This window comes from Astyanax mexicanus, chromosome 20 (genome assembly GCF_023375975.1).
Source record: "Astyanax mexicanus isolate ESR-SI-001 chromosome 20, AstMex3_surface, whole genome shotgun sequence".
NCBI lineage: Eukaryota > Metazoa > Chordata > Actinopteri > Characiformes > Acestrorhamphidae > Astyanax > Astyanax mexicanus.
Genome location: NC_064427.1, coordinates 19,348,160 through 19,360,244, shown reverse-complemented (window position 1 = coordinate 19,360,244; position 12,085 = coordinate 19,348,160). Strand labels below are relative to the sequence as shown.

General features: G+C 37.2%; 1 protein-coding gene across 2 annotated transcripts in view; it reads right to left on the bottom strand.

Annotated features, from left to right (window-relative positions):
* Nucleotides 1–12,085, bottom strand: part of unc13bb (unc-13 homolog Bb (C. elegans)) — a 144,066-nt gene that overhangs the window by 96,565 nt on the left and 35,416 nt on the right. For both annotated transcript variants that reach the window (XM_022681117.2, XM_049468626.1), the window contains exons 4-7: nt 9,195–9,312; nt 6,359–6,482; nt 3,818–3,891; nt 2,311–2,368 (exon numbers count right to left, since the gene is read on the bottom strand). In XM_022681117.2, coding sequence (XP_022536838.2) covers nt 2,311–2,368; nt 3,818–3,891; nt 6,359–6,482; nt 9,195–9,312 — 374 coding nt within the window. The remainder of the gene's footprint in view (nt 1–2,310; nt 2,369–3,817; nt 3,892–6,358; nt 6,483–9,194; nt 9,313–12,085) is intronic.

Sequence of the window (12,085 nt, the reverse complement as noted above, 5' to 3'; positions counted from 1 at the left end):
ACATCTCTGCTTTTCAAACATTTGTTTTTGTTACCTGTGCATGTGCATAAGTCTCACGAGACACATTTAACACCTGATGAGTAATCTTTTTGTGTGACGTTTTAATCTCGCGAGATCTCATGGTACCTTAAACCTCATATCTGTATTTACTGCAGTGCATGAATATTCCACGGCCTGGGAGGAGCGCATAAGCGAGGGAGTATAAAGAGAAGAACAGGAAAGGAAAGAATAAGGGAACAGAAATCAGCAGTCAGGTCAGGGCTGCATTAATCCGGTCATGGATAAGACCTGGGGAAGGATCATAATCAGGGAAGTCTGGAGTTTAAAGGTGAAATTATTACATACTCTGTGAGTTGGCCCATCCAAAATAGTTGCCTGGTGAATCAAACAGCAAAAAAAGTGAACAGGGGGCGGGGCTTCAGGAGAGAGACCACGCCCTCCTCAGCTCCACCACACAGAAATGAATCATCTCTCAGGGCAAGGAGTTAAACTGAGACTGTAGGCGAGTTTTAAAGCAGTGATTCTCAATTCTGGTCCGACAGAAACGTGGTCCTGCATATTTTAGTGGTTTTCCTGCTTTATCACACCTGACTACTCTCTGAAAGGACTTTATAATGGATGATTAGTTCAATCAGATGTGTTGGGAGACGGAAAAGTCGTAAAAACTGTGTGTGCAGTAGAGGTGGGCGATATGGCCCTAAAATAGTATCATGAAATTTCAGGGTATTTTTGTGATTACGGTATTTTTTTTAAATATGCTACTGCAACAAGATAAACATTAAAGTTTAAGTTGTTTATTATTGTATTTTTTGGAGTATAAGGCTCACTTAAAATCCATGAATTTTTCATTATGATATGGTGGCCTCTATTATTTGCTATTTCAGTCAAAATATAGGAAATCTAAGCTTACTGTAAATAAATGGAGGCGCCTTTATAATTAAAATAAACAGTTTTCAGAAGAGAAATCTGTGTAGATTAACATCCAGCACTCGAATTAAAGAAAATGTCTTTTTGTTTGTTTTTTTTTTTTTTTTTTTTTTAAGAATTACAGTTTTGGTTAAATCAAGTACCCCCCAGCAACAAGACCTGCACAATTAGAAGGGTCCCCTATTATAACCCATGTTACTTTCTGCTTAAAATCACTTATATTAACTGTTCAAAGACATACACAATCTTTTATTTGAATAATAACCACTCTTAACATGATATTAGTGGCTAATAATGTGCATAATAGTGCATATTTTCAAATCATGTATATCGTATATTTGTGTGGACCATCTTTGTCCTGTAAGGGCATCCATACACTGATAATGTGAGGAAAAACATGGCAACACCCTTGTTCAGTTCAATGTAGCCATTCTTAGTATTTCACTCAATAGTATTGCTTAATGCGTTTTATAATCCAGTGCACCTTATAGTACGAAAAATATAATACCAAAATATAATGTAATACAATAAAAGAATCATACATGACAAAAAATATATATATATTGCAGCAGCAAATGTCTACCTCAAATCTAAAGAGTAGCATATTCAGTGCATGCATGTAACAAAGAACAAACACAAATTTAAAAGTAAATACAGTAAATATTCTTGTTTTTAAATAAAATCACAATATCGCCACATGGAGTTAATTTTATCATGTTAGACTTTTTGCCAAAATATTGCGTATTATAACGCCTTAACAGGCCAGCATTGTTGTTATTGTCTGACTGATATTACATACATAAGTAAATCTTGAGGATTTCTATTCTATAAGCATTATATATATATATATATATATATGTATATATGTTTGTTTATTGAAGAAACTACCAAAATATAATAAATATAATAAATAATAAATCAATTACATTTTTTTCCTTAATATTTTAGTGAATACAAATTAAACCGTTTATATCTTCCAACCCTTTTTTGTTTTGTTACAATAATTTTTCCAACATTATTGCGCATTATATGATATGCCACAGCTGTAATGTGCCGAACAGTTTGTCTGTGATTCAGATTAAACTACAAAAAAGAAACTACATAAATAAAATAACGCTAAAAGGAAAAAGGCCAAATCAATCAAAAGAAATAACATTAAAAAACTATTGAGATTTAATTAAATAAAAGGATTATAAATAGTAATTAAACATACAAAGAACAAAAATCTAAAAAGATATTTTTTTGGCGATATTATTGTGTGTGATACGATATGTTTAAGAAACACTGCTACAAATAAAGAGTGCAGAGCAGCAGTGAGACGCTTTAAACCTACAGAAACAGCATTATGCTTCCATCTAGTGTAGAAACAGAGGAATTACTCACAGCACTGAGACGCTACAAACGGCAGCGGGTGTCTCCCCACATCTTCCTGCAGCGTGTACTGATCAGAGGTTCAAAACAAAAACAAACACACCATTATACACACATTATACACACAATTATTTTTACAAGATCATTATAAGATGATTCAGGTTAAACTACTTAAGAGAAACTACATAAACAAACTAATGGTAAAAAGGCCAAACCATTCAAAACAAACAAAAACAATTCAGATTTATTTAAGATGGCTACAAAAGAAGCTACACATTCAAAGAAGTCTAATAAAAGATAAAAGGATTATAAACAGCAATTAAATATAAATATAAATATATATATATATATATATATATATATATATATATATATATATATATATATATATATATATATTAAAAATGCTAATAAAATTAAATGTTGCTTAAAAGTGGTAAGAAAGTTGATTTAGGTTTCAGAGATTCCTGGACGTTCACATTACAAGTCACATTGCTCAAATCTGATTTTTTACTCAGATCAGATTTGTCTATCTTGACGGTTCACATTTACAAATGTAAGTGATCTGTATCTGTGTGTAATGTGAACAAATCTGTTCCTGAAACTCCTCACATGCTGCACATTGATACCTGTATAAACGTCGTCTTCTTCACCAACAACAAAAAACCCTCATATTAGAGAGACGAGAGACTCGTAGCTTTATAAAGGGAAATGGATGCGTTAGCAGCTTATATGTGGAGCATCTTTTGCTGGAGTGGAGAAACAGGAAACAGCTGCTCTGAAGTTCATGCTCAGGTCGAGGAGGAGAAAAAAGACCAGGCGGTTTGCTTTTGCTGTTTTTACAGCTATAGCTGCACAGCTGCACCAAGAGATGTGTTGTGGGTACGAGAGAGAAGCACGTAGCGCTAATGCTAGTTCGTAAAATCAAAAAGACGCATGAATTCAGATTTGACCGTTCACATTCATGTTGCATGTCAGTGGATCGGATACGTATCCGGTTTATGAAAGTGACTCAAATCTGGTTTGAAAAAATCGGATTTAGCATGTTCACACAGCAATGAAAAAATCAGATCTGAGCCATATTGAACAAAAAACTCAATTTTTTGTTACTTCAGCCTGGTAATGTGATTATAGCCTTTGTCAATAGGGCAGTTCTGATACATGTATGCATTTTAGGTTTCATGCTGCATGTTGCCAGTTTCATTCAGAGACCATATTAATGATGAGACCTGCCACTGACTGTAGTATGAATGGATTTTCTCGTAATGTTCAAGGAACATAAAGTCCCGCCCTTCAGCAAAAAGAGCCAATCAGCTTGCTGCTTGCACCAAGAGCGGGGGGAGTCAGCTTGCTAGTGGCGAACCCCATTCACTATGGAGATGAGCGCAGGTGCAGCAGCCTTAACAAGCCAAATAATCATGCTTAATGTGCATCATTGAGAAAGATGCTACAAATTGTTCATGAAGTTGGTTCTGAAAATGTTGTTCTTCTAGTATATCCAGTTATACTTTATAGCTACCTCATCATGGATCCCCATAGTGTTGATGCGCTCAAGTTTACTGGACCAGTACCGAGCCTCGTCCTCTGGGATTTCTGACAAAGACAGAAAGACACAGTGTTTGAATATATATGCATACAATATACATAAGCCAATTAAGCATAACATTATGACCAATTCCTTGTTTCTATACCCACTGTCCATTGTATCAGCTCTACTGAACATACGGCTTTGAAAAAAATGAAGGGACTACTTCAGTTTCTGAATCAGTTTCTCTGATTTTGCTATTTATAGGTATATGTTTGAGTAAAATGAACATTGTCGTTTAATTCTATAAACTTCAGACATTTCTCCCAAATTCCAAATAAAAATATTGTCATTTAGAGCATTTATTTGCAAAAAATAACAAAAGATGCAAAGCTTTCAGACCTCATATAATGCAAAAAAAAAAAAAAAATAGTTCATATTAATAAAGTTTTAAGAGTTCAGAAATCAATATTTGGTGGAATAACCCTGGTTTTTAATCACCGTTTTCATGCATCTTGGCATCATGTTCTCCTCCACCAGTCTTACACACTGCTTTTGGATAACTTTATGCCTTTACTCCTGGTGCAAAAATTCAAGCAGTTGAGCTTGGTTTGATGACCTGTGATCATCCATCTTCCTCTTGATTATATTCCAGAGGTTTTCAATTTGGTAAAATTCAACTTAGAGAAAAAGTGTTTTAAATCATCTACACCTGTGGCCTGTATAGAAACCAAGGCCTTTACCAAATTAAAGATCATTGTTGTCCTTATAGACTGAATGTAACACTCACAGAACAGTCGGTTACTGCAGATGATCTTTATTATTTTTTTTTTTTTTGGGGTATTGCAGGATTACGCTATTATAATAACCATAACCGGTGCTGACCACGACGGTAAATACAGCCGGGTCTGTTTATACACTCAGCAATAGAGCTGCTGTATGTAACTAAGTGATGGTGTGTGTGTGTGTGTTTGTGTGTCTGTCTGTCTCAGAGCTGTGGGGCTTTGAAGGCCCGGCCGACAGCTGAGTGTTAAAAAGCAGCAGCTTCAAAGAGGTCCAGATGAAACGAGCAGCAGAATGAATGGGATCAATCACAGACCTGGCCCGGGTTACAGACCCAAACACACACTGCTTTAACCACAGCCTGACCTTCCAGCACCAGCCTGCAGTGTCTCCACCCCCTCCTGCTGCCTATTCAACCAATCAGCATCCTTTTATTATCACATACAATATCTCACTCACAATACAGACAACACAGATATCACAGGTGTTAAATAATAATTAAATAAAGCCCAACAACAGGGTAAAAGAGATACACAGCTCTGGAAAAAAAATGAATCAGTTTCTCTGATTTTTATATTTATAGGTTTATGTTGAGTAAAATGAACATTGTTGTTTTATTCTATAAACTACAGACAACATTTCTCCCAAATTCCAAATATTAAAAAAACTGGTTTTAAATCACAGTTTTCATGCATATTAGCATCATGTTCTCCTCCACCAGTCTTACACACTGCTTTTGGATAACTTTATGCTGCTTTACTCCTGGTGCAAAAAAAAAAAAATAAGCAGTTCAGCTTGGTTTGATGGCTTGTGGCATCCATCTTCCTCTTCATTATATTCCAGAGTTTTTTTTTTATTCGTTAAAATCAATGAAACCCATAATTTTTAAGTGCTCTCTTATTTTTTTTTCCAGAGCTGTATGTACATATTATGTATATCTTTTTATGTATATATGTATTATGTATAAGATTTTGTTTCTAGATTAATGCAATTGTTCCACACATTTAGCTGCTACTCAGTTGTTTCTCAGCTGTAGATCATATTACATCCATTACTTTTTTAATTCTATTTTTTATTTTCCTTTAATTACAATGTGAAAAAAGCATTACTGGGTGTCCAATACTATTTATACATAAATAAAATAGACACCATTATATTTTTTACTATTTTTAAGGAAACAAAAGCCTTTTCAGATTGCTACAGCCATGCCTTTATTGTTAGAAGTTTCTGGGGAAGTTTTTTTTTTTTAAGACAGCAGTAGAATCTCTTGAACGTTCATTAAACCACAATGACATTTAAACAAATCAATGGGAAAGCTGAGCTGCTGCCCACAAACCCAAACTAATACAGTTCAATACCAGTGAACCACATCAGCTCCGGTGCTTCATGCTCATCCGTCCTGCTGGAAACACTGGCTGGCAGTTTCTGCCATAGTGTCCATATATGCCCATATATGACTGCAGATGTTCAATACTAAAATACAATATAACTTTAGAATAAACCATAATAAACCATAAACAATAAAAGTACCTAGTGAGAGTGTCCACTTGTATTTAACTTTATATAACATTATAATAAACTCAAACAAATATAAAGTCAGTGGAAAGTCAGTGAGAGTGTCTACCTGTAATTAACTCTATATAACATAAGAATACTAAAAACAAATAAACATAAATAAAGTCAGTAATCTGTGAGAGTGTCTGCCTGTAATTAACTCTATATAAATACAGTTAGAATAAACCCAAATCTCACCGAAGGGCAGCTCAAAGCGAGTGTCCAGCAGGACCCGATGAGGTGTGGGATTTTTGGTGCCATAAATTTCATCTGCTTTCATCAAAACTTCCGAGTCCAGAAACGTCCACTCGCCTGGACCCTCCTAAAGCGATCAATGACAGATAGTTTCATTAGAAATAAAAGAAAAACATCTGCATCAATCAGCAACAAAGCATCGCAAAATTACATTACGTAAAATTATACTACAGTTAGTTCGGACCATGCAGTGTGATTGGCTGAGAGGTGTTCTATGAGTGCCGTTATCAGCCAGAAATGAACTGTACCCGAAGCATACAGGTACCCTAGCAATGATGCAGTGCTTACAAACCAAATACAAACCAAATGTCTTTATACACCACTATGAGCAATTTGAAAATACCCATTATTACACACATTATCAGCCACCAATATGAGGTTAAGAGCTGTTATTGTTAAAATAAAAGCTTAAGTGTATATATTTTGTAGTTAATCTAGGGTATTTCAAGCTGAATATAAGGTGGCCAAAAATAGGGGACCCTTGTAATTCCGCATTATGCTGGACTTTAATCTACAGAGATTTCTCTCCTGAAAACCATTTATTTAGGTGAGTAAAGCGCTTACGTTTATTTACAGTAAGCTTAGATTTTCACAATTCTGACTGAAATGGCCGAAAATAGAGGCTACCATGCTAACCTAGCAACAATTCAGCGCTTACAAACCAAACAGGGCAGCAATGGAACTATTTTAACTGGCGGAGTGTTTATAAGCAAACATATTGTATTTTCTTATCCTCTTTAACTCAAAATCTTTCAATAAACAGTAATAATGGAACTGTGGTATAATCGCAATAATACACTCGAGGTTCGTGCTATAAGGTGTAATATTGGCTCTGCTGTGCTGATCTACAGTACTTACGCAGCACAGCAGTGGCAATATTACACCTAATAGCACCTATACAGGTGCTGGTCAACGAATTAGAATAATTTGAAATAGTGCAATCATGAAATTCTTTGAATGCATTTTTTGTGCAGAAAGCAAATCAGGTGTTCACCGCACCTGTCCTACTCGTTAGACTAATCACAGAACTCGTTACCTGGAAAAAAAATTGCTCAGCTGAGCTTTCCAAAAGGCCCATTTAGGCCATTTAACTGTGACACTGTTGTTTTATTGAATTAGAATAATGGAGAAACCGTTTCATTGAAATAGAATAATTTTTATTATAATTACAATCATCACTTTCTCAGTATTTTGTGGCTGCCCCCTTGGCTTGTATGACTGCCTGAAGTCTCCGCGGCATCGATTTGACCAGCTTGTCGCAAGTTTCCGCACTCACAGTTTCCCAGGCAGTGGCGATGTTCTGCTTCAGTTGGTCCAGCGTAGTAGGCTTTCTGTCGCGAATTTTCCGCTTGACGATGGCCCAAAGGTTTTCAATGACATTGAGGTCAGGCGAGTTGGCCGGCCATGCCAAAACTTCAAGCTGTTTTTTAGTGAACCAATCTTTGGTCGACTTTGCCGCATGAGCCGGTGCAAGATCCTGTTGAAATATGAAGTCTTCTTCGCCGAACTGTTCCTCAACAGTCGGAATCAGGAACGTTTCCAGAACATCTTGATATACGGCAGCATTGACAGTCTTCTTGAGGAAGCAGAGTTTCCCTACACCTCGAGCGGACATGCATCCCCAGACCATAACGCTCTGGGGAAACTTGACGGATCTTTTCACGCACTCGTGGTTGTAGGTTTCGCCACCACGACGCCAGACACGAGGACCTTGGTCACCGAAGGAGATGCAGAAGCGTGATTCGTCACTGAAGACCACTTTCTGCCAGTCTTCAGCAGTCCACTCGCCGTGTTCTTTGGCCCACTTCAGCCGTTTCTCCATTTGTTTCTTGTTCAGCATCGGTTTTACTGCTGGAACGCGAGATTTGAAGCCGAGTTCGCGCAGACGACGGTAAGTGGTTGATCTGGAGACGTCAGCGCCGGTCTGCTTGTTCCACAAGTCGGTGAGCTCGGAAGTGGACTTGAACCGGTTGCTGACTGCGATCTTTCTCAGCTGCTTGTTGTCGCGAGCAGAAGTTTTTCGGACGCCGGAACAGTTGGTGCGCTTGCTGCAGTTTTTCTTGAGAGCTTTGCAGACGGAAGACTGGCTGATGCCGAGCTGCTCAGCAATTTTAGTTTGGGTCAAGCCTTGTTGGCGAAGGGCTTGAATTTGAGCCACTATTCTGGTTGAGAGGTCGCGCTGCTTACCCATGATTGATTTTACAGCTTAGAAATTCTACTCAACCCTGACTTTATACTGCACAGTGAACACTCTTCACAGAAAACAAAAATTCGAGCATTTATTCTAATTCAATGAAACGGTTTCTCCATTATTCTAATTCAATAAAACAACAGTGTCACAGTTAAATGGCCTAAATGGGCCTTTTGGAAAGCTCAGCTGAGCAAATTTTTTTCCAGGTAACGAGTTCTGTGATTAGTCTAACGAGTAGGACAGGTGCGGTGAACACCTGATTTGCTTTCTGCACAAAAAATGCATTCAAAGAATTTCATGATTGCACTATTTCAAATTATTCTAATTCGTTGACCAGCACCCTTGAGTGTATTATTGCTTAATTATATAAGGCACAAATTAGTGTGAATTAGAAAATAGTACAGTAGAGATAATATATTTTGTAGCTACATGGAGGAAAGCATTGGGACTTCTGCTCATATTTTAAATATTTTATTATTATACGTTATTCTGTTTTTGTAGGATTAACTGTCTCTACCGTCCACAGTTATTTGTTATTTAGACGTATAGTGTATAAATGTATTGTGTGTGTCTGTATGATGTTCTCACCTCTTCTGATTGGCATATGCTCTTGAGGGGGATCCATGCCGTTCCCAGCATGGTGTCCCAGATCAGCCCTTTGTTCCAAACCTCCACTATCAGACCCAGGTCCAGCCGGCTGATCTCACTGCAGGACACACACACAGTTATTGGGGGGGTTATTGGTTTATTGGATAAAGGTACTCTAACTGTGAGGAAAAGAGCTTTTGGCATGCATGATGTTCTGCCATTAAGTGCGGATTCAGAAACAGCTTCATTCTAGAGGCTGTAAGGCTTTTAAACTCCACCTAAACAACACACTGCTGTCACACCTTAGCCCATGTCTGTCTTGTGTTTTTACCTCTTATTGGTCCCGTATGGTTCTGCCCTGTTGTGTTTTTGTCCTGTCTCCGCCCTAGCCCCACCTTGTGTTTAGTAATTTGTAACCCCGCCCCCTCATTACATGTTTATCATGTTTGTTTGTTAGTTTTAGTTTTTTTTTTTTTTTTAAATACATCTGCCTCCTCATTCGTGACAACTGCACTGTTACTTTACAAGGACAAATACTGTTTACAAGCACTGTCACCTTAAACCGCACTGAGACACTTTATCTTGTACTGCTCTTAATTCACATTATAATGCTGCTATAGCAAAACTTGCACTCTGGGCTTCATGTTGCTGTCACCTGCCTACTCTCCCTATTTTTGTGTGTATATATCTTGATATCTATTTGTTCTATTCTATTTTTATTACGTTCTTTTATTTTGTTATCTATTTTATTTATATTAATCTATTTTAACAACAGCTCTTGGGTGTAAACTGGATCGTGAGATCACAATTTCGTTCCACCTCATGTACCACATGTGATGTGAATGACAACAAAATCTCTTTGAATCCTTGAATACTTGAATTCATAGGGCCCCGAGTGGTCCAGCAGTCTAAAGTATAAAACGCTGCCACTATGATCGAGAGATTGCTTGTTCGAATCCCGGTCATGCAGCTTGCTATCAACTGCCGGAGCCCAGAGAGAGCACAGCTGGCCTTGCTCTCTCTTTTTGGGTGGGTACAGTAGATGGCACTCTTTACCCTTTTCATCACTCTTAGTGTGATATGGATCAGCACAAGGCTGCGTCTGTGAGCTCATGTATCAGAACCAAGTCGCTGCGCTTTCCTCCAAGCGTTAGCACTGTGATGCTACTCAGCAATGCTGCATCAGCAGCTGCTCAATAAGAGGCGGAGTCTGACTTCACATGTGTCATATTAGGTTTGTGTCGTGGCATCACTAGTGATGGGGGATATACAGCCGAGTATATTAGGAGAAAAATGGGCAATAATGCGATAAATGGAAGTGTCTTGTTACAAAATGAACCAATCACTCAAGCTCCCAAGTTCCCGAGTCCACTTGAAGTGAACCCCAGACCACTGATTTCAGGAGAAAGTGGTCTGAAGTATAAAAATTATTAAAAGTTAAATGTAATTTAGTGCCTAAATCTACAAGAGCACCACATACAGATGGTAGTTACAGGATATGTCTTGTTTAATGTATGCATAAATAAAATTAATTCATGTTTTTGTTGTTAATGTTTTTTTTGTCTTTTATTACATTATACCCATGATATACTAATAGGTTTGGACACCTCTTCTCATTATTCAGTGTCTTTTCTTTCTTTGTATGACTTTTTTTAATTGTGAACTTAATATTGAAGACTATATTAAAACTCTATAGGAACACATGCTGAATTATTCTGTAAACAAAACCAGAATATGTTTTATACTTTAGATTTATCTTTGAGGACAGATCTGCAGTCACTTGGTGAGATTTTAATCTCAGTGTCTTTATGAGAGAGAGTCTCCTGGAATAGTTTTCTCAGCGTCTTGAAGGAAGGAGTTCCTGGAGGTGCTGAACAATAGTTGCTGCTTTTCCTTCCCGCTGTGAAGCTCCAGCTCATCCCAATTAAATAACCTCAAATCACCATCTCAGTTCATCAGGTTTAGATCAGGGGATTAATGAGGAGGATTAACACTTTTTTATACTGTTTATTACGTAATTCCATATACAGTGTGTCCCTTAACTGTTTTTATGCCTTTAATATTAATCTACATTGCAGAAAATCTATTTAATAAAGAAAAAACAGGTGTGCCCAAATTTTGACTGGTACTGTACATCAGCAAATCTAAATATATATATATATACACTATTAAATTAGTATTTATGGAGTGGGCAGTAGCTACATGCACTCCATCTGGCATGCTCTGAAGCTTCCTCTTTTTAAAATAAACAGCAGCAGTCCTGCTTTCATCTCTCCATCATCCCTCAATCATACCTCCATCATCCCGCCATCCTCCATCTCTTTCCCCGAATAAACTAGACCAAAGGAGCCCATCATAAGAGGAGTGTTCTGAAAACCATTCATTATTTATCTATTCCCTCTATTGTCTGCTAAGTGCAGCGAAGACCAGACGACTCCCAGGAAGATGAGGAACGCACTCGTCTGTTTATCTGTGTTTATTTATTTATTTCTTCCTTTTATTTTCAGAAAATACACACAGGAACAGCAGAACCGAGTAATTACTAATTAATAGGCTGCTATGGAGACAGGTAGTAGCTTCATATGTCACTGTGGTCGTCCCAAAGATTTTATAATTAATATGCATCTGAAGATAAACACCGAAAACAGATACAGAAAAAGAAAACGACGTGTTCACGTTGAGATATTAAAAAAGTTAAATTTATATTTAAAAAAAATAGTAGTTTTATAGTTATTTATTTTCTGTCTCTATCTCTGGCAGTTTTTGTCTGTCTGCCTGCTTGTATGTCTGTTTCAATATGTCTGTATCAGTTTCTGTCTCTCAGTCTCTCAAGTTTTGTCTATCTGTATTGTTTAGTCTATCTCTGTCTCGTTCAGTCTATCTCTGTCCTG